The 19,387-nt window shown below is 47.2% G+C and overlaps 6 protein-coding genes across 11 annotated transcripts; 2 read left to right on the forward strand and 4 right to left on the reverse strand.

Moving 5' to 3' along the window:
• Positions 1 to 230: 230 nt before the first annotated feature.
• On the forward strand, positions 231 to 3,186 carry LOC122620572. Of its 5 annotated transcripts, none has more exons than XM_043798094.1 (8): positions 231 to 362; positions 432 to 589; positions 726 to 876; positions 945 to 1,132; positions 1,194 to 1,797; positions 1,871 to 2,231; positions 2,286 to 2,590; positions 2,669 to 3,185. In XM_043798094.1, the coding sequence occupies exons 2-8, from the start codon at positions 471 to 473 to the stop codon at positions 2,981 to 2,983; spliced, it is 2,043 nt and encodes a 680-aa protein (XP_043654029.1). In that variant the 5' UTR covers positions 231 to 362; positions 432 to 470; the 3' UTR covers positions 2,984 to 3,185. The 5 variants fall into 5 exon arrangements, with proteins under 5 accessions (XP_043654029.1, XP_043654031.1, XP_043654030.1 ...); XM_043798096.1 differs by having other exon boundaries at positions 239 to 362; positions 454 to 589; XM_043798095.1 differs by having other exon boundaries at positions 247 to 387; positions 454 to 589.
• Positions 3,187 to 3,375: 189 nt separating this feature from the next.
• LOC122620571 (protein AF-9) lies at positions 3,376 to 7,819 on the reverse strand. Its single transcript, XM_043798093.1, is given in 3 exon segments — positions 3,376 to 6,923; positions 6,995 to 7,215; positions 7,684 to 7,819. Coding segments are annotated over 2 exon segments (2,898 nt in total). The 5' UTR covers positions 7,182 to 7,215; positions 7,684 to 7,819; the 3' UTR covers positions 3,376 to 4,212.
• Positions 7,820 to 8,046: 227 nt separating this feature from the next.
• On the reverse strand, positions 8,047 to 8,657 carry LOC122620449. The gene is made up of 2 exons (XM_043797921.1): positions 8,533 to 8,657; positions 8,047 to 8,307 (listed from the first exon to the last, which is right to left on the reverse strand). The coding sequence occupies exon 2, from the start codon at positions 8,275 to 8,277 to the stop codon at positions 8,047 to 8,049; it is 231 nt and encodes a 76-aa protein (XP_043653856.1). The 5' UTR covers positions 8,278 to 8,307; positions 8,533 to 8,657.
• Positions 8,658 to 8,751: 94 nt separating this feature from the next.
• Positions 8,752 to 10,599, forward strand: LOC122620448. Its single transcript, XM_043797920.1, has 2 exons — positions 8,752 to 8,996; positions 9,054 to 10,599. The coding sequence occupies exons 1-2, from the start codon at positions 8,910 to 8,912 to the stop codon at positions 10,368 to 10,370; spliced, it is 1,404 nt and encodes a 467-aa protein (XP_043653855.1). The 5' UTR covers positions 8,752 to 8,909; the 3' UTR covers positions 10,371 to 10,599.
• A 68-nt stretch (positions 10,600 to 10,667) lies between these two features.
• On the reverse strand, positions 10,668 to 12,187 carry LOC122621818. Its single transcript, XM_043799809.1, has 3 exons — positions 12,003 to 12,187; positions 11,379 to 11,938; positions 10,668 to 11,314 (listed from the first exon to the last, which is right to left on the reverse strand). The coding sequence occupies exons 1-3, from the start codon at positions 12,185 to 12,187 to the stop codon at positions 10,668 to 10,670; spliced, it is 1,392 nt and encodes a 463-aa protein (XP_043655744.1).
• A 1,529-nt stretch (positions 12,188 to 13,716) lies between these two features.
• Positions 13,717 to 18,899, reverse strand: LOC122619924 (tropomyosin-2). 2 transcript variants are annotated; one of them, XM_043797148.1, is made up of 4 exons: positions 18,748 to 18,898; positions 15,911 to 16,557; positions 15,666 to 15,843; positions 13,717 to 14,387 (listed from the first exon to the last, which is right to left on the reverse strand). In XM_043797148.1, the coding sequence occupies exons 2-4, from the start codon at positions 16,502 to 16,504 to the stop codon at positions 14,305 to 14,307; spliced, it is 855 nt and encodes a 284-aa protein (XP_043653083.1). In that variant the 5' UTR covers positions 16,505 to 16,557; positions 18,748 to 18,898; the 3' UTR covers positions 13,717 to 14,304. The 2 variants fall into 2 exon arrangements, with proteins under 2 accessions (XP_043653083.1, XP_043653084.1); XM_043797149.1 differs by lacking the exon at positions 13,717 to 14,387 and adding an exon at positions 14,970 to 15,354 and having other exon boundaries at positions 18,748 to 18,899.
• Positions 18,900 to 19,387: the final 488 nt, after the last annotated feature.

The following is a 19,387-nucleotide window of genomic DNA, read 5'->3' on the forward strand; positions in this document are numbered from 1 at the left end:
GCTCGAACTACTACCATTTAATCGCTGCCTGAGTCTAATTGTATAGTGTATCGTTTTGGCAGCAAATCGCACCTTAAATAATGATAAGCAAGATTTGTTATTGGTTATACAGCCAACTAAATAATAACCCGACTTAAGCCCGGATTTGAATCAAAGTTTAAAGTTTAAATTGCAGCGCCCGCGTTGCCAACCAGCGCAGTGTGACCGCATTCGCAATGAGCTTGGACAATGTTTTGGCAACTCGCATATAGCGGTACGCCGCAGCTGCTGTAAAGTTAAATGTTTAATTTAAAAAATGAGCGTGGTACTTCAGTAAGACACCAATAGGCGGCAAATCTGGAGCTCGACGGTGGTCCACTGTGGTATGTCGTTGTGGTTTGAAGTACAGTGAGTGCTGCATGTGCAGAAACAGGCAACAATGCAAGTCTCAGGCGTCTGGTTCAATATTTGCAGCTCATATTTAATTCAAGATGCGTTTTGTGCGGCGGGGAACTGTGCCCAAGATTGCGGCGTGTTGCTGTGTGGTGCTCCTGATGGTCACCTGGTATGCGTTGAACTTGGAGCGGGATTTGGATAAGAGCCTCAAGATGTAAGTATGCCTAGTTGTGCGTCACAGCGGCGTGCGATATTGATTGCGCGATGTTTGCCCATGCATATGTGTACATATTTGTGATAAAGCGTATTTATCGTTGCAAATTAATTAATTTTCTATTTTGGGGTTAAAGCGAAATAATCGAGCGCTCCATAAGATCGGCGGTGAATCGTGGGGAGTGCCGGCATCCCCATCTGCCGCTGGACAATCCGGACATCATGAAGTTCTACAAGCCGGTGGAGCGAATCAACTGCGGCGAGGGCATGGACTGGGTTATTTGCGAGGTTGGTTAGGATTTCGGTCACGTGCTAAAGGATCAGACTGCTTACCGTACGCTTCGATTGCCCCACAGAAATCCATTTGCTTCGTGCGACCGGAGATCGCGTCCAGCCACGAGGATGTGATGTGCTCGTACACGGACATCATTCGCAAGTCGGACTACAAGGTTCGCTTTGGGCGGACTCTGCGCATGAAGGAGCCCTATGTGCTGCAGGCCAGCGACTTTGTCAAGGTGGCCTGCCGATCCGCCAGCGGCGAGAGGTGACCACTGACCTATTTCCTAGTTATGACTGACTTTAAAGAGTATTATTCATGTACGTAGTTGGTTTGGCATGGCCCACGGCATACGAGATACGGTGCCCCGTCCCCCGGCTGCCAATTTCTCGCCGAACCTTGCTGTCCTGCCGCCCGAGGCGGTGGCGCAGGCTCAGCAGCAGATGCAGGATGGTTCCACAGCGCCCTTCTACAATGTGCTCATGTTTGGCTTCGATTCGCTGAGCCGCAATGCCTTCATTCGTAAGCTGCCGAGGACTTACGAGTATCTCACCCAACAGCTGGGCGCCACCGTTCTCAAAGGCTATAACATTGTGGGCGATGGGACACCGCAGGCACTGGTGCCCCTACTGACGGGTTTCACGGAACTTGAGCTGCCGGAGACGAGGAAGCGGTTCTCCGGGGCAGGCAGCGTGGATTCGTATCCCATGATTTGGCAGGACTTTGCGCGCCTGGGCTATTTGACATCCTTTAACGAGGATCTGCCCAATGTGGGCACTTTCACGTACCGCATGACAGGATTTGAATCCCAGCCGGTGGACCACTACCTGCGTACCTACTATGTGCAGGCGGGGCACATGGCCGCCGAGAGCCAGCCCAACTGCATTGGCCACCAGCCGGATCACATCACCATGCTGGAGTACACCAAAAACGTATGTTCTCTTCCGAAATGCCGAAATTTCATAAATGCGCTTGGAAACTAACACATTTTATATTTTCTTACAGTTTATGCTGAAGTATCGCGATGCCCCGCGTTTCGCCTTTAGCTTCCATGGCGGCTTGTCCCACGACTCCATCAATCTGGTCGGAGCAGCGGATGATGATGTCCATGACTGGTTGGTGGCACTGAAGGAACGATCGCTGCTAGACGACACAATACTTATCATGATGGCCGATCATGGCAATCGATTTGCCGAGGTGCGAGCAACTCTGCAAGGGAAACAGGAAGAGCGACTGCCCTTCTTTAGCTTCCTGTTTCCCGAGTCGTTTAAGAAGCGCTTCCCGCAGGAGTACAACAACTTCGTGGCCAACGAGCATCATCTGACCACGCCATTCGACATTCACGCCACACTGAAACACATAATACGTATGTACTAAGACTGTAGAACTCTACAAGATACTAATGTTGCGTTCTACACAGAACTGCAAACCGCTGTCGATCCGCTGGGAGAAGTCAGCGATCCGAAAACGGAACCCAGCCAGCCTGGGATTCGCATATCGGAGTTAGCCCAAGGACGTGCCATGTCGCTGTTGGAGCCAATTCCCAGTAATCGATCCTGTGCGGATGCCTACATAGAGCCCCACTGGTGTGCCTGCCTTAATTGGCTGCCTTTGCAGCTGAACGACTCCCGGTATACGGGCATCATTCTCAAGGCTGCCCAAAGCATTGTCAACGCCATTAACTTGGCCACAGTAGAGCAGCGGCAGTACTGTGCGCCCCTGGAGGTTCGAAACATACATTTCCTTATACATTTTCAGATAAGATAAAGATACTACACTTCACTTTGTTTATTTGTTCAACAGATTCATCGTGTGAATTGGGCGCTACGCTTGCAACCGCACAAGGAGCTGCTGCAATTTAAGACGAACAGCGACCGGGACGGCTTCCTGGCGGACATGACGGGGCAAACACTGGTCCGGGACGAGATGTACCAGCTCCAGGTGGTAACGGTGCCCGGCGAGGGGCTGTTTGAGGCGAGTGTGGCCTACAGCCTGCACACGTTCAGTGCCACAACGAAACTCACGGATATCTCGCGCGTGAACAAGTACGGAAATCAGGCCCGCTGCATATACGACCGGGATCCGGAACTGCGGAAGTATTGCTATTGTCGCGATTAATTTGTGCACAAAACGGAGCTAGTCCAAGACATAGAAACTGCTAAGCAATCAACTCGAATAGATTTCTGCACTGATTGTAGAATTTTGCTTACTCGTAGCTGATAAGTGTTTTTTCCAAAGAATATTGTCACTGTCTTCTTAAGTTAAAAAATCTGCCTCAGTTTGTAATATACGTTCCTTTAATCAACGATAGTAATGAGTTAATAAAAAATGACATTTTTGTATGTGTAATAAAAAATGTTGTCTTAATTGTGTAGAGAATACAATTTGCTCAGATATGGGTACAGACCAGCTGGCTTAAGAGTTAGACTGCGCCATTTATGCTTACAGTGAAACAAAAATCCTTTCATACTTACGATTACCAATTAAATAGAGCATTTGTGTTCCATATATATATATATATATCCTCATATATTTCAAGGCTGATGCTAATCCCTTTCTTAAGTAAGAGTTAATATTTCACTTTTGTTTAGATCGCTTAGGCAGATTAACCGTAGACTAAAATACACTGCGCACATTTTTTGGTTATATAGGCCTCTTATCTTAGATAGGTTAACTATAATACTTGAAACTATGATATATTGGGTAAATTTAGGAGGAACTAAAAACAAACGAAAAGTAAGTACGTAAATATCGTACAAAAGTAGTGGTTTATTCGCAAAATTTTAGCACTAGTTTACAAACTTTACCTTTTTGGTGAGTACCTTAAAACCTTTAACATAAAATACGGGCAGCTGACTTTGAAACGGTCATTAAATATAGATAATATTTATAATTATTGCATAGAGTTCAATGAACCATAGTTGCATTTGCGTTTTATAGAGTGTGTTCAAGATCTCCATAAAAGGGGAACAAGGTTTTAAAGAGGTACACTCTTGGTGTAAACTAGTGTTTTTTAAATTAATAAAAAATATTTTTAAAAAAATAGCGTAGCAAATGCGTAGAACGTTATAATCGTCTAGTTAGAGTCGAATAGGATTCCAAAATAATTTAAGATATGTCTTAAAAGAAATGAGTCTTAAAACAAATGAGTCTCAAAAACTAAAGGACGACTTCAATATTTTCAAAAACGAAATCGGTCGGGTCTTGTGGGCCCCTTGGGCCAAAAAACTTACGATCTAGCTTGGGGAATTGAGGCTGTGTGCGAGCCAAGTTCATTTGCATTTGGCTTACATCGTTAACTTTAAGATTAATGATTTGGTTATGTGCATGAGGGGTTTGTGCATCGTCTAGCTGTAGAGAGCCGGGCCAGGCGCGGAGGTCAGGGAGTGTCACGAGACCGACGTCGCCAGGAACTCCTGCAGGCGCTGCACGGTGCCGCGGTCCAGCTTGCACAGGTCGAAGTCGAACGTCTTGTGCGTGATCTCGTAGCAGCCGGTGGCCGCGATCATCTCTACCACCTGCTGCAACTCCTCATTGTCCTGCAGCGTCATAATCTTGTGGTGAAGCTCCTGGAGCTCGCTCAAATACTCCGTGGGCAGCTGGAGCTGGCCGGGCGTCAGTAGCTCGCCGGGCGAATGGCTGCTGTTGCTGTTTGTGTTGTTGATATTATTATTATTATTCAAGCTAGCCGCTATAGCTGCGCTATGGTTGTTGCTGGGCGAAGATGATGGCGGAGCAAGAAATCCGGATCCCGCATTGGGCGTCCCGGCTCCAGTGCCTGTGGAGTTGGTTTCTCTAGCTGGACGCAGCGAGGGCGACTTGGATTTTTCGCCTGCCGCCTTACTCTGCTCCTTTTTTGAGGCCTTAACAGGAGGTTCAATGAAAGCACCGGCGACTCCTGCGCCACTGCCACTGTTACTACTTTGTGAGCTTCTTCGATTGCGCTTCTTCTCCTCTTTTTCCGACTTCTCGGACTTCTCCAGTTTGGGGTCCGGAGTCTTGTCTGGCTTTTCAATCTTGTCGCTGTTTTTTTCAAGGTTCTTGTCGCTTTGCTTCGACTTGCCCTTGTGTTCCTTGCCAGCAGACTTTGCCTCCTTGCCGGATGCGGTAGTGCCCTTCGTCGGCTTCTGCTGGCTGCTACTCCTGGCGGGTAGGTCGGGAAAACTGCTGTTGGAGCTGTCCGAGTGTTGGAGGGTGGCAGCTGCTGCAGCAGCCAGAGCATTGGTGGCAGCTAGATCCGGCGCCGACTGGGCTGAGTCCATATCGCTAAGATCCAGGTTGCTGGGAGTTTTGTTCTGTGTCTGACCCGACTGTGACTGCTGCTTTCCAGTGTGCTTGGGATCGGCTTGCTTATCGCCGGTCTCCCGTTGGCGCTTCTCATCCTTCCCAGAGGACTTCTCCTTGGACTTTTTGTGCTTCTCCTTCTTGCTGCCGCTGCTGGCAGTAGCACTAGCAAGGGTCTTGTCCGGCGCCCCTCCCTCGGTGGCAGGACTCGCCCCCTCTATTTTGGCCAATGGCTCGACAGCCGATGACTTCTCGGAGCCGGTCAGATGCTGTTTGTCCTTCTCCCTTTCCTTCAGCTTATCTTTGTCACGCTCCTTGTCTTTGTCCTTGTCCCGATCGTTGCGCTCCCTTTCCTTGTCCTTGCTTTTGTCCTTCTTCTTGTGCTTGTGCGATTTCTTGGTGTCTGTCGCATTTCCATTGCTTGTGGTCTTATCACCCTTGGAGTCTGCCCCCTTCTCGGAATGCTTGCCCGTGGCCTCCTCTTTTTGCTTGCCACTGCTAGAGACCATACTGCTGCTGCTATTGCTGCCAACCGATGTGGGCGTGGCCTTACCGGTACTGGCCACCTGGGATTGCTGCTGCAGGTGGGCAGATTGAAGATTTCCGGCGGCCGGACTGTCGGACTGGCCAGAACGCTCTTCTTTGGGCATTCGCTTGTCTTTGCTCTCATCGCGCTGCTTATCGCGATCGCGCTCCTTGTCCTTATCCTTTTTCTCCTTTTTGGATTTCTTGCTGGAGCTCCGCTCCTTGTCCTTGGACTCGGACTTGACGGACTTGTGCTCGTCGCGCTCTTTGGAACGGGAAGCAGGTGCTGCCGCACCGACGCTTAAATCATTTGCCGTCTTCTTGGGACTGGGCGCACCCATTTCGTTTGGCTTTCCAGGCTTTGGGCTAGCTGTGTGTTTAACCAATCCTCCAGCTGTGCCCACAGAAGTACTCACCGTTAGGGCGCTGGCAGAAGGGGTGTTGCCTGAGCTTTGCTCGCGTTCACGCTCCTTGTCCCGTGATTTATCCTTTTTGGACTTCTCCTTATCCCGTTCGTGCTTGCCATCGCCGGACTTGCTGGACTTTCGGTCTTTGTCGCGACCATGCCGATCCTTCTTGTCCTTTTCCCGCGGCTTGTCTCCACCGCTGGATTTATCCCGATCCTTGCTCGCCTTCTCCCTGCCCTCGTGAAAGCCACCCTTGCCACCGACGCCTGCGGTTTTAGCCTCTGGAGAGTGCTTGGAAACAGGGACCTGGGCCATGTTGTTGGCCATTACGGTGGTCTTGGTGATGGGCGGACCGAAGAGGGCAGAGAAGGCGTTGCTCTTTCCGGGATCCTCGCTGCGCGACTTGTGTTTCTTGCCGGTATTCGAATCCACGTTCATGGAGATTGTACCAGGTACGCCTTTGGCTTTGACACCAGCCATCTCATTACTGTGCGACGTCTCACCGCTGCCAACGCTGGGCGAAAGCGTTCGGGCGAGACTACCGGCACCGATGTTAGCTCCAAACACTGGCACTCCACCGCCTCGCATAAGTTTCGTGCGAAACTCCTCCGACGGGGCTTCAAAAATATGCGTCTTTACTTCTACGTGGTGCTGCGGTGGACCCGTGGACTGCAGTACCAGGTCGTACTGCATTGTTTACCAGTACGACCTGGACTGCAGTACCAGGTCGTACTGGTAAACAATGCGCTTGGGTTCGTCGCGGTTGCGAAAGTAAATCTCAACAGGCAGTAGGAAGCCAGCGTAGCCGGACTCATGAATGGCATACGGCGGTTCCTTGACCACTGCAAATGAACAATTCGCGTAAAAGAATTAATCCAACTGTATTACGGCTTCATAGCATCGCAGCGTTTACCTCGTTTAGGTTTGGGAAAGGATTCGTGCAGCAGAAAGACCACTTTCTCCACAAAGGCACTGATGTCCGCCTTGTTTACACCCTGGACATAGATCTCCCAGTCGTGCGTAAAGGCCTGCGGATGCGGTGTCTTCTTGCTGCGCAGCTTCGACGTATGGCCAATTTCGAATTGCACCTTGACCGCCATGCCTGTGGGTAGGGCATCAAGTTCCAGTGATTGCCTGCAATTAAGTGCTCAATTAAGATACTATGTACTATTAGCGCGCCAAAAACAATGCAACTTGGCTGTCTAGCTCCTAAGTTGTTTGCAATGTAAACAAATAACTGCCGCTTATGTGGCACGGCCCAATGGATTATTAAACGAGGTGTTTGCCAATTATGGTGCTCCTTGCTTTGCCTCCTCAGAGTGCATGCGTGATTTCCAATGCGACTCCGGCCGCAGGTCACGTCTTCCAAGTGTACGCCCGGCTTCGGAAACCTTCCACCTGGCATCAAGGTCCTCCCACTGGCTGGCACCACTCCAAAATGCTCCGAATGCAGACGTTTTTTGTTATGATTCCCCTTGCGAGCAATTTGTTATTGTTTGAGTGCGAATGTGTGCCACAATGTGGACTTTTCATGTTGCAAGCTTTCGCCGTGTTCGTGTTTTTCCCTTGCCGCATGCCCTGAAAGCGCCACTTTCTACTTACTATCGCGCCGTGCGGCATTCGCATGGAGGTGCGCACAATTTTCAGAAAAACCGCAAAAGCTTAGAGCCAGAATCGGAGGAAATTTTGGAAAAACACACAGAAAATAAAATCCAAAATGTTGAAGTGTGACCGAAGTTCGGGGGACCGAAAATGCGCAAGAGTTTGGTAAAATATACTAAAATATATCGCTAAGTGTTTCGTTAATACGTTAGATAGGGTGATTCGTGCAAATAGTTTCCAATTTGCACCGTTTAAGTTTACCGTTCTTCTGATTTTTAGCTCGCCGCCTTTTTAAACAGATTGGAGCTTTATTAGGTCGTAGGTCTTTTATTTATGGGTATTATGCAAGGCTCAAACAGTTCGTTAGTAGAAAAAGTATAGTTTTTTGCCACAAGGTCCTTGGGGCCCATTTCCGCACGGAACTGGCGATGGGGCCGACGAAGCTGTAGTAGAAGTACTAGATAAGGCTTCCGTAGTGGTTGTCGTGCCAGTGGACGCTGCAGCAAATCCAACAATGGTGCACAGGAGGAAAAGGATAGCGATGAACTTCATCTTGATTACTCTGTTGTGACAGTGATAGTTCTCTGGGGGCATTGCCCAATTTTATACTTTTAATTTTTGGACCTGCAAATATTGACACAAATGCTTTAGTTCAATTTACGTACCAAATCTCAAGAAGAAAGAGACAAATCCACAAGCACTGCGTGTAGAACATGTGTTTTCTGTTTGGTTTTTCGTAATTTTATTATGCTACATTTTTTCAGCACCACACGTGGGTTCAGCAAGATCATTTGTATGCAAAATATTATATATGTTTACATATACAATACAAATATACATGTAACTTACAGCTTGACATGGTCTTAAAACCATTATTAAATCCGTTAAATAACAGGAAATATTTGCAAGTGTTCCCTTACTTCTTCAATTAAAGATTTTTTAAGGAGAATACCATTTTGCACATTAATATTTACTTATCATTCCTGAATTTCTTGAATTCTTCTTCAGGAACCCGCATAAACACAAATAGTTCGCAAAAGCTTCAGGGATCCGGAGCCGGAACCAGTTCCACCGTCTTCTTGGTTCGCCGCGGAACCAGCGACAGCACTTAAAAGAACACTTGGGGAAAAACAATAAAAATATTTCGCAAAAGTTATGGCGAGCGCTGGATAAGTCACCTGAAAGTGAATCCATCGGAGCGACTGCCTTGGAGCCACAGCCCACACATGATGACGACCGACTTCGCGGGCAGCCAGTTCGTGTCCAGCAATCCCAACGCCAGCTGCAGTGCATCCCGCTGGCTAACGGAGGAGGTATTTGCACGGAGAAGCATTTTGAAAAATATTTCATTGGCATTTTTCTGTTATAAGGTCTTTAAGCTAATCGAAATTGTGCAGCGCGACGAGGCCATCTACAATCCGCGGCATAAGTATTACTTTTGCCGGCCGTACGTGGAGAACTTTTGGCGTGAGGTGGATTTGAAGCTGGAAAAGAATCCGGGCGCCAGCCTGGCCAAGTGGACCAATCTGCGCATCTCGTTCCGGCGGGAGTACACCAACTATCTGGAGGAGAAGGTGCCGCCCTGCTGGTCTTATTTCGACCGCATGTTCTTTCTGCATCCGTATCTACGCAAGAAGCACCAGCAGCCCAAGTCGCTGGACACACAGGTGCAGGACGCCCTGGCGCACCTCTCTAACCTTTCAAGTCGTATGCAGCGCGAGCGTTCAGTGACCATTCCGGGCAGCAGCAGTATTGGTGGCCAGCCCACGCCCTCCGCCCACCAGTCGCCACCAGCCCAGCAGCTGGACAACTATCTGGACTACTTTGACGAGGCAGAGCATAACAACTCCGAACTGGATGACATCATGGAGGAGGAGCAGCAGCGCAACATCCGTTTCCACAGCCAATTGGACGGCAACGACATCAAGTCAGAGTGCGAAGAGCCGGCGGATGACTACGAACAAGAGGCGCACGAGCCAGAGGACGATGAACAGGAAGACCCAGACCTACACAAGATGGCGCCCACATCAAGTTCTTCATCGGCAGAGGCCCAGCGTCGTTATGCCAACCAGCACTCACACGCCAGTCGAATGCACTCGGGTCGCCTGCAAATGCGCTCTTACCACGACGAGATGCGTGGCGCTATTCGTCCACGTTCCCAGGAACTGCAAGCTCCCACTGCAGCAGTGGCCGGAGTGAACTACTCCGCGCAACCGATTGCCCATCCAAATATTTCCTTTGTGCGACCCACTTTCAGCAAGCCCGTGGATCTGGTCAGCACAACAACGCACGCCGGAGGAGCAGGCGTTCCAGGAACTACTGGCTTAACCGAAGCGGAGCTGCCCGCACCATCCACCGCGGCAGTGTCCACCCCGATGGCGCCCAGTAGTAGTGTTAGTGCCAGCAGTAGCAGTAGCTACTTGAGTCAACGGCACGGGCACAGCCACGTGCATGGAGGACATCCACAGGTGCCCCCGTCTGCGCTTCCTGTGCGTCTGGAAGCCAACAACCCGTCGAGCGGATCCGTGTCCAACGGCGGTGCGGAGCTGTGCGACTGCAAGACCGACCCGGATGCCATGTTTCTGATGAGCCTGCTGCCCGACATCCAAAAGCTGAACGGGCGTGATCGCGGCAAGATAAAGATAGCCTTCCAGAACATTCTGCAGGACTACCTTTATCCGGACTAGCGTTGATCTCTGTGTATAACCTTCGCTTATAGCAAACGGAACCCAGTTCCAGTATCGATTTTGTTTAATATCCTTGTTTGTATTTTCGTTGGAGAAATCCCTTAAAGCTTTGCTGTGCAAGAACAAAGTATCCTTAAAACGTTTTGAAAACTATCCGGTATGTTTATTAATTGTATAAATATTTATAAATATTTAATGTGTAACACAAGAATAAATTCATTCGAAATTACGCGATATATGGCTAGGTAACTGGAGGTATCACATGAGGATCGTATTGGATTGCATCCCATCGCATCCTCACTCGAAGAGCTTCAGCTCGCGGGTGATCTTCTTGATCTTGTTGTCCAGCGTCTTGTCCTCGTGCTCGCAGATGTAGTAGTGCCGCGATGTGCACTCCTGTCCGTAGTACACATAGCTGTGCTTCCCGGCATTGTAGCTCAGCCGTAGGCAGCGACCCTTACCCTCTATTTGGACGGTATTGTTTAGCACATCCTCGCCGGCCGCTTGCTCCTCTGCCGCCTGCTCCGAACTGTCCACCAGATTGGCGGCGGTGGCGTTCTCCCCCTTCTGGGCCATCGCAATGGATGTGAGATTCATGTTCGGATTCACTGGCTTGGCCGAGTTGGACCAGATCCAGAGGAGGCCGGGGTTGAGGCCGCCCAGCCAGTAATCGCGACCACGATGTGCCGGCTGGTTCAGCAGATAGGCCATGATCTCCTCGTTCTCCGAGACCCTCTCGAACTCGGCCAGGTGGGAGTTTAGACCCTTGCAGGCGGAGTTGGCCGTCTTCCAGTTCACCTGCTGCTGGCTGTTGATGTAGTAGCAGTTGTCGCTGATGCGGGTGAAGTTCGCTGGACAGGGATCCTTCACCTCCTTCTGATTGTTCCCGGCCATCAGGTAGTAGATCAGCTGCTCCGAACGCCGCACGCGACTCTCAAGGTAATCTATGGTTTGGTTGGGTGGGGTTTTAACTTGTCCAAGAATTCCTGAGTATGACTTCAAACTTACCCACTCGATACACCAACTTTTCAATGGCTCCCAAGAGATAAAGATCATTTTCAGAGACAGCTCGGAAAGTGGTCGGCTGACCGCCCACAAGATGTTGCTGTTGCGGGTGTTGCTGCGGTATCTGTTGCACCTGCTGCTGCTGCAGAGGCACCGGGCGCACATGCTGCTGGGTGGGATTAACACCACCAGTACCGCTGCCGCCACTGCCACCGATGCCAAAGAGTTGCTGCAGGAAACCCGGTTGCTGCCGTTGCTGCAACTGTTGCTGCTGATGCTGCTGTTGCTGTTGCTGCTGCATCTGTTGGTGTTGCTGGTGCAACATCTGATTGGTCATGGGTCGGAATTGGGGATTCACAATGGGACTCTGACTCTCGACGGGCTTTCGAAGATGCGGCTCCAGTTCCACCGCCTCGCCGATCCTCCTGGTGATGAAGATGTTGTTGCCCGGTCGCTTGTAGGCGGACGAGTGATAGCTGAGCGGTCCACTGACGCCCATATCCCCGCCCATATAAGGTAGATCTTTGGACTTTCGCTGGCTGCCACTGCTACTGCTGCCTTGGCTATAAAACGCGTGGGAAGATTTGGATGAATGGTGCTGCCCTAGTCTAGCCTCCTGAAACCCACCTCAAGACGTAATCTTCGAGAAACTGCGACCAAACTGGAGATGGATCGTCCACGTCCGTGACGGCGAGTGATTCATTGGCGTATTTTTGCCTAGTTTCTCCATCGCTGCCATTGCATAAGAGTGCAATACCTAAGGCCAGATAAACAAGGGCCGTAAGCCGGAGTTGTTGACCAGCCGGCGGCATGGTGACACGTAATGTTTACGGATGGGTATATTGCCCCCGCCTCGCCAACCACTTGGCGATTCAAGTCGCGTGGTGTAGGTGAACACTTTCGATTTCGTTGCGTTTTCCGTGCGGTTTTTGCCGCGTCCGCTTTTCAAAGACGACCGTTCGCTTGGGTCGAGCTGTAAACCACGACTGAAGCTCCGAGCTCTGAGCTTGACTTTGGGCCCGGTCCACTCCGCTCGCTGGGTTCCTCCGTTCCTCTCTCCGCTCCTCCCTCCGCACAATTCCAACACCAATGGCAATGGCCCAGACCAGTCCGCAGACCGAAGACCCATTGTTGTTGCTGCCGGCCGCCGAGAAATGCAAAATTTCACTTTCTCCTTCGCTTGGCTGTGTAAATGTAAGTCATTGGGCTTTTCATCGCCATCACCGCTCCACACGCCGCTTTTGTGGCCCGACCCACTGTTTGCACTCCATCCAAATTGGCCCAGACTTAGGTAATTGCCGCGGCTGTCAATTGAAGCGAAAACTGCTGGCTTAAACTCTAATGAAATGGAGTTGGGTGTGCTGGATGCGCCATGTTCATTTGGGTATTCTCCGATTTGTGAGAAATGACTTTCTGAATTCAGTTAACTAAGAAAGTATTGTGAGTAATTTTCTAGTTCAATCGCATACAATCATTTGTATTTCAACTTCTACGTAATCTGCAAGATACCCATTTATAAATTATTCCAAGCCACAACCATTCTATCTATTTCTTTTTAAGCAGATACGTATATAAAATGATAGATTACAGAACTTTTTCTAACGAAGCTAAAAACAAAGGTTTTTTTTCCTTTCAAGTTGATGCCAAACTCTCGTAAGGTAAACATATCTGCCATAATGTAAATTATGTAAATGATGACTGCCGCTTTTAGTGGACACTTAAATACACCACTTAAAGTTTTAATAACTATTTTATGGCCGCGAAGAGAAATGCCCGGTGCACAGATGGGGGAATTGAATGCGAGTTTAATTTATAAGAAAGCCATTTGGCCAAGAGAGCAGCAGACCCCCATGTCGCACTCGATCATCGGCCTTAGCTCGGTTATTGATGGTCATACGGCGAGCTGCCCACATCCACAATTGATCTCTAGAAATCACCCTGAGGACTTCGGCAAAGATACATATACTATGCATTCATATGTGTATCTGAACTTTCATTATTCATTGCTTTGACAATTAGCGGATGCTAACGATGTTGCAATGAAGGCCTCGATTTGCGGATCGTGATCCGTCGCCGATGGATGAGTGGTGACGCACTTCGGACTTGGTTATTTCGGCTCCAGCATCCATGGGGTTTCCCAAGTGTGTGAGAAATCATTGGAAAAAACTGAAGACAACTTTGCATATCCGCCAAATTTGTGTTTTAACACAAACTCAGCGCGTTTCGCTGACGGGCAAAGAAAATCGGTTTTGTGCATCATTGAAAGCAAACATCAAACATATAATTTTTTTTAGCAAAGTTTTTATAAATTTTTTTATACTTTTTTTGGGGGTGTTTTTTGTTTGTGGGGTGTAATTGTAAGATATAAACTGAAAGTGAAGCAGGCTTCGTTCTTAAAATTTTAAATTTAGCCCCGTCTCTGTCCTGGGCACTCTCTCTATCTCTCTCGCTCTCATTGCCTGGCTGCAAGCGCTTCTTAATATTTTTAAACATTGACTTTAAAAATACAAAATTCGTGTTCTTTTTCTTGTTTTGGGGGGCTTTATACATTCTGCTACTATTTTTTACTCTAGGTAATTTTACTTTTTATAAAACAAATCCGCGGTGCTACTCAATCTATGCTTGTTGTTTTTGTTGCTGTTGTTGATCTGGTTGTTGTTGTTATTTATTTATTATGAAATATATAGATTTATAAAGAATTGCATACACAATGGATGTTGTTCTTGGTATCTGCGGCCGCCGATCTTCGTGCTGGCCAAATCAATCTGAGATGTTCGTTTACAATTAGTCGTAGAGTCTCCATCGTCGTCTCCATCTCCATCTCCTCCTCCATCTCCATCCTCCATCTTCATCTTCCTCTGCATCTTCCTCCGCTGCTGCCGCTCGATGTTGGTGTGGATTTGGTATACATATGGGACTGCTGGCCAACTTAGTAGCCAGCCAACTCGGCGAATGTGGAGTCCATCTCGTCGGCCAGGGACTTGTACCTGTCCTTGTTGATGCCCAACTCGTCTGCGGAGTGCAAATTGTGATTTTGAAATGCGTTAGAAATGCGTTTAAAAATATAGTTCTTCAATCAAACAAAAAAACACTCAAACTTCACACTACACATATGTATGTACATAGATATGTGTGCCAAGTTTATGGAGCTTTGATCGGGATTAGTGGCGCGCTGTTCTGGCAGGCGTTTCTAGATCTTTTGGGTTAGTCAGCGGTTCTGTGCGTGGGTTTCTCTGGGTGGGGGGCTATAGGGTGCTCTACAGGATCAGGCCATGATCTATCCAACCAATCGTTGCAGCAATCCTTGGCTCGGGCGGAAATGAGAGAGTCACTCGACCAAGGCTCGAAACGAAAGCCATTGAGTGATGTGTGGCTGGGTCTTTGGACTTTTACTGATGATCGACGAGTAGAGAGAGAGAGAGAGAGACAGAGAGTCACAGACTGAGATAGAGTGCTAAGGCGAGACGGGTCAAGAGGTCATGCCACATCAAAACGGGTAAGAATCTGGCATACAAACAACAATATGTACATTGATAAATTCACCTGTATTAACTACAGTTGCAACTTGGTTTGGCTTGATCTGAACTTATTTTTTACAGTGTACTGGCGTAGGGAACTGGTTGTGTGGGTGTGGCCACATTCAAGCGAGACTAAACAGATTATTTACAGTGTATAGAGAAGTGTGGCGTGTTGGGCTGGGTGGTAAATACACTGAAACTGTCGGGGAATCGTTCCAAAAATAGAAATATATATATATATATGTACATATATATAGTAAACTGTGTGTGGGATGTTCGGGATGTACTGAAAGTGTTTGTCTTCTTTTTTTTCGAGGGGGAGGGGAAGGTTTGGGTGGGGGGGAAAGGAATCTGTGTGAGTTCTGTTTGTGATTTTTTTTAATATCCAGTAAGTTCGGCAAATGTCTGGTCCAAATCGTCGCAGATTGCTTTGTATTTTTCCTTCTCATTGAAGAGACGGTCTGCAAAAAGCATTTGTTTGTTGTTCATTTATACAAAATATATATAGAGATAATCAAAGTGGGCGAGAGCGAGATGTGTGGATGCGGAACGTCAATTAATGAAAGCAGCGTACTAAGTACGATTATTAATAAATATCCTTATGGCGATAAATACAATGCGAGCATTAGTTGAAGCCACCGATCCGGCCGTTCGAGGCGAACCAGACCAGACCACTTCCTGTGGACAGCATCTCCGGTGTCCCGGGGAGAGATACCTCCTTTGGAAAATGGCTGAGTGGATGTGCCAGGGACACAAGGACTGGGATACATACCCTCTAGCCTGTCGACCTCCTTCTGCAGGCGCTTCACTTGCTTCTCGGCGTGCTCGGCGCGCTGCTCGGCCTCCTTCAACTTGATGGACAGGGTCTTCATCTCGCGCTTGAACTCCTCCACGCGCTGGTTGGCCTTCTCCTCGGACACCTCCAGGGACTTCAGGGAGTTGCCGACAACCTAGTTAGTTGGGACGAATGAATGCAATGAATATCGGTTTTGGAACAGGGGCCAGTGCAAGACCCACCTTGAGCTCCTCCTCCAGCTCCATGATCTTGGACTCGCCGGAGCGGACACGATCCTCAGCCACCTCCAGCTCGTCTTCAACGAAGGCCAGCTTGCGGGAGACCTCGTCGGACTTGGTATCGGCATCCTCAGCCAGCATGCGGGCCTCCTTCAGCTGGTTGGTCAGCTGGTCCATGCGCTCCTCATCCTGCTGGGAACGGTTCTCCAGCACCTTGCACATGCGGTTGTTCTCATCGGCCGACTGGGTGGCCTCCAGCAGCTTCTGTTGGGCGGTGGTCGAGCGCTCCTCGGACTTCTCCAGATCCTCCTCAATCTGTTGCACCTTGCGGTTCTGGGTGGCCACCTCGGACTCGGTGGCGGTCAGGAGCTTCTCCTTCTCCTCCAGCTCGGTGTTGGCCTTCTCCAGCTGCTCCTTGGCGGTGACCAGATCGATCTCCACCTGGACGAACTTCTTCTCCAGATCGCGCACCTCCTCGTTCAGTTTGTCGGCGCGGGAGTTGGCATCCTTGGCTTGGTTCTCGCAGGTGTCGGCCTTGTCGATGGCGTTATCCTTCTCAAGCTTCATCGCTTGCATCTTCTTCTTGATGGCGTCCATGGTGTTTGTGTTTTTGTTTTTGACTTACAAGGGAAGAAAACTGGAAAAAAGCACTGTGCCAAAAGATACGAATGAGTAACTGAATCCTTTGTGACCATCTTTATTAGGGTTTCAGAATACAAACTGCTTTTGCGAAAGCATTTAATATTTTATAATAGTGTAATATGTTAGTTTAAGTAGTATTGGATAGTATCATTGTCAAAGTGTGGCTAATTCATTTTAATTGTAATTTGTACATAGCTCATCGTAAAGTTAGTTAGTTCTATTAAAAATCTTTTGAACTTGGAATATTTTTTTGTCTATACATTTATTTTTTTCCTTTCCTGATACTTTCAGAAATTTTATGTTTCCGCTGCAAGACAAAATCGTCTTTTCAAAACGATCCAGGCGCATCCTATATGTTCGCTATAGGTACAATTAAATACATAAATATATGTACATATACCCCGTGCATATGTGTTTGTGCAATAAATTTGAAAATTAAATGTAAACACATTTTGTTTGGCTACGCCGCCGAGCATTCAAAAGATCTCACGTAATTTTCATCCTCCATTTTCAAAACGCCCACTCAGAGTATGAAGACGAATCCGAATCCGGATCCGTCGGTGAGCTATATGTTTATTTGCTGCACGATTCGGTGGGGTTAAAAATAAACTTTATATGCTTTTGCATGTGAGAAAAAATATCCAGTCCACTCGCACACACACGCATCGGAGAAATGCTTTTTTGGACATTGTGTGCTAAATGTAATTCTAGAGTTTCCCCCTATTATTTCGAAATGTCGAAACACCGCGCACATATAGCTCGCCAGCGATTGCAATTTGAAAAGTATTCAATTCTTTGGGGTCACTTGGTGCGTGGGCGTATTCGTATTCGTATTCTTATTTGTATTCTATTCGTATACCTATTCGTATTCGTATTCGTATTCGTGTATATGTTGCTTCCACACAAAGTGGGGCAAAGTCATTTATGTTGTAGTTGGCGATCTTTTGGAGGTCTTTCCGAATCGATGCTCATGTGTGTTTTGCTCCTAAAATGTTCATCATATGGACAAAGTTTAAAAGGTGATTTAAGAGGTGTAAAGCATTTCCTCTATGATGAATTTGAACAACCTATAATATATGCTATAAAAAAGGCTGAGTAGCAATTTTCTTGGCCCCCCATTAAAATGGTTGATGCTTGCCAAAAGTACTTAGATTGTCAATCAGTTTGAATATGTATCTTAAAGATAGCAAACTTTGTGGCCTTCGAAAGCATTCACGAATGGCAAGAATACTTGTTCTAAAATCCCCAATTTTGTGTGGGTGGCTATGCCATGCATATACATATGTATTCCCAGATAGATACGATATGTATCCACATCTGGGAATCGTCTACGTCTCTAATATTTCAATATTCCAAAATATCTCTCTCGAAAACAATCTCAAGGATAAATACCTACAGTTCTCGACTGCCTTCGTTTTCTGAGATCGTGGAAAGCTAGATAGCTAGACGGAAAAGCTTTTTCGTATAAGTTTCAGGCAGAGTTAAAAATAAATGCGTATGAGTGTGTGTGTGTGTGTGTGACAGGCAGGTGTCTGTCTGCAGTTAATTTTAAGAATTTTCTTCGAGGAAAACTTTATCGGCCGAGTAGCCGAGTGTATGTGTGTGTGAAAATTGTGCGTGCCATAGGTGTGTAAAGTGCATATGTATATGTGTCCCATTCGTGTGGAGCTTTCCGAATGAAGCTCATAAGTGTGTGTGTGCAAAAAAAATTTTCTCTCACACACACACAGATAATCTTTGCATGGTATTGGTGCCGTCAGATTTAGTTACAAAATTCCTTATAAGCGAATTTTTAAAATGTCCGAAAAATGATCATAAGATCTCCACTTTCAAGTAGTTAGGATCGATTTTTCTTTAATTTTTTCAAAGATATTCGATTTTATAATTATAGCATTTTCACTTTCTTTAGGTTTGCATCACTCTTTTAACTTTTTGTAGAATTTTATATCCAGGCTAATCGAATCGACACATATACATATGCACATTTTATTTAAGTTTAACAAGGGTTTCCTCTTTTTTTTTTTTGGTTTGGGGAAAATTCAAAATGTATCATTTTGAATGCCATGCACTTTTCACAATTTCGTTATCCACTCGATGTCAGTTGGAAATACCAATTTGGTTAGCAGCAAGGCGAGCGATTTAATTATTTTTATTTGAGTTAATTCTTCTTGTCGGGTGAAAATCCTGGCGTGACCAACCTTAGCGTTTCAAACACACTATACGCTGTCGAAACCCCGAGAACACTGATGCTGACCAAGTTGCTTAGCCCAGAAAGCGACCCCAAGATCCAACGCACACGCACACTGCCAGTGCCACTCGGGGGAAATCGGAAAATCGGAAAAACTCACACACACATGAGGCACACACGAACGCGGTATTGAATAATTTCTCGCCTCAAAAATTTCCCATTAATAAATGTATATACATCGCTATATATGTATGTATGTGGAAAAGTGCTTTCGCAACTTTGCTCGGCGATCTCGAAAATTTCCCTCGAAATTTCCCCAAAAGCTGTTTCGCTAGATTTTCTCTCTTTCGCTGCATTCTCGTGAAATTTATGCGCTTTTCTTTCTGCTTCTTAAATCTAAATTCAATTTATTTTTTGCTCACAGCACTCTCGCTGTCTGTGAGTGTGTGTGTGTGTATCCGTCAGATACACGGCCAAAAATAGCCACAAGCAGCAAGAGCAAAAGTCCAACAAGATGAAAATCTATTTTCGCTCGGTAAAAAATATTGAGAAATATTTGGAATTTTGATCGGCCAGCATTCTGCCGTTCTTTCGCTTTCGAAAGTCTCGAATGCAAGGCAATTGATCCCATTCTTTTTTGTGTTAATTGT

The sequence above is a fragment of the Drosophila teissieri genome, chromosome 3R (genome assembly GCF_016746235.2).
Source record: "Drosophila teissieri strain GT53w chromosome 3R, Prin_Dtei_1.1, whole genome shotgun sequence".
Classification (NCBI taxonomy): Eukaryota; Metazoa; Arthropoda; class Insecta; order Diptera; family Drosophilidae; genus Drosophila; species Drosophila teissieri.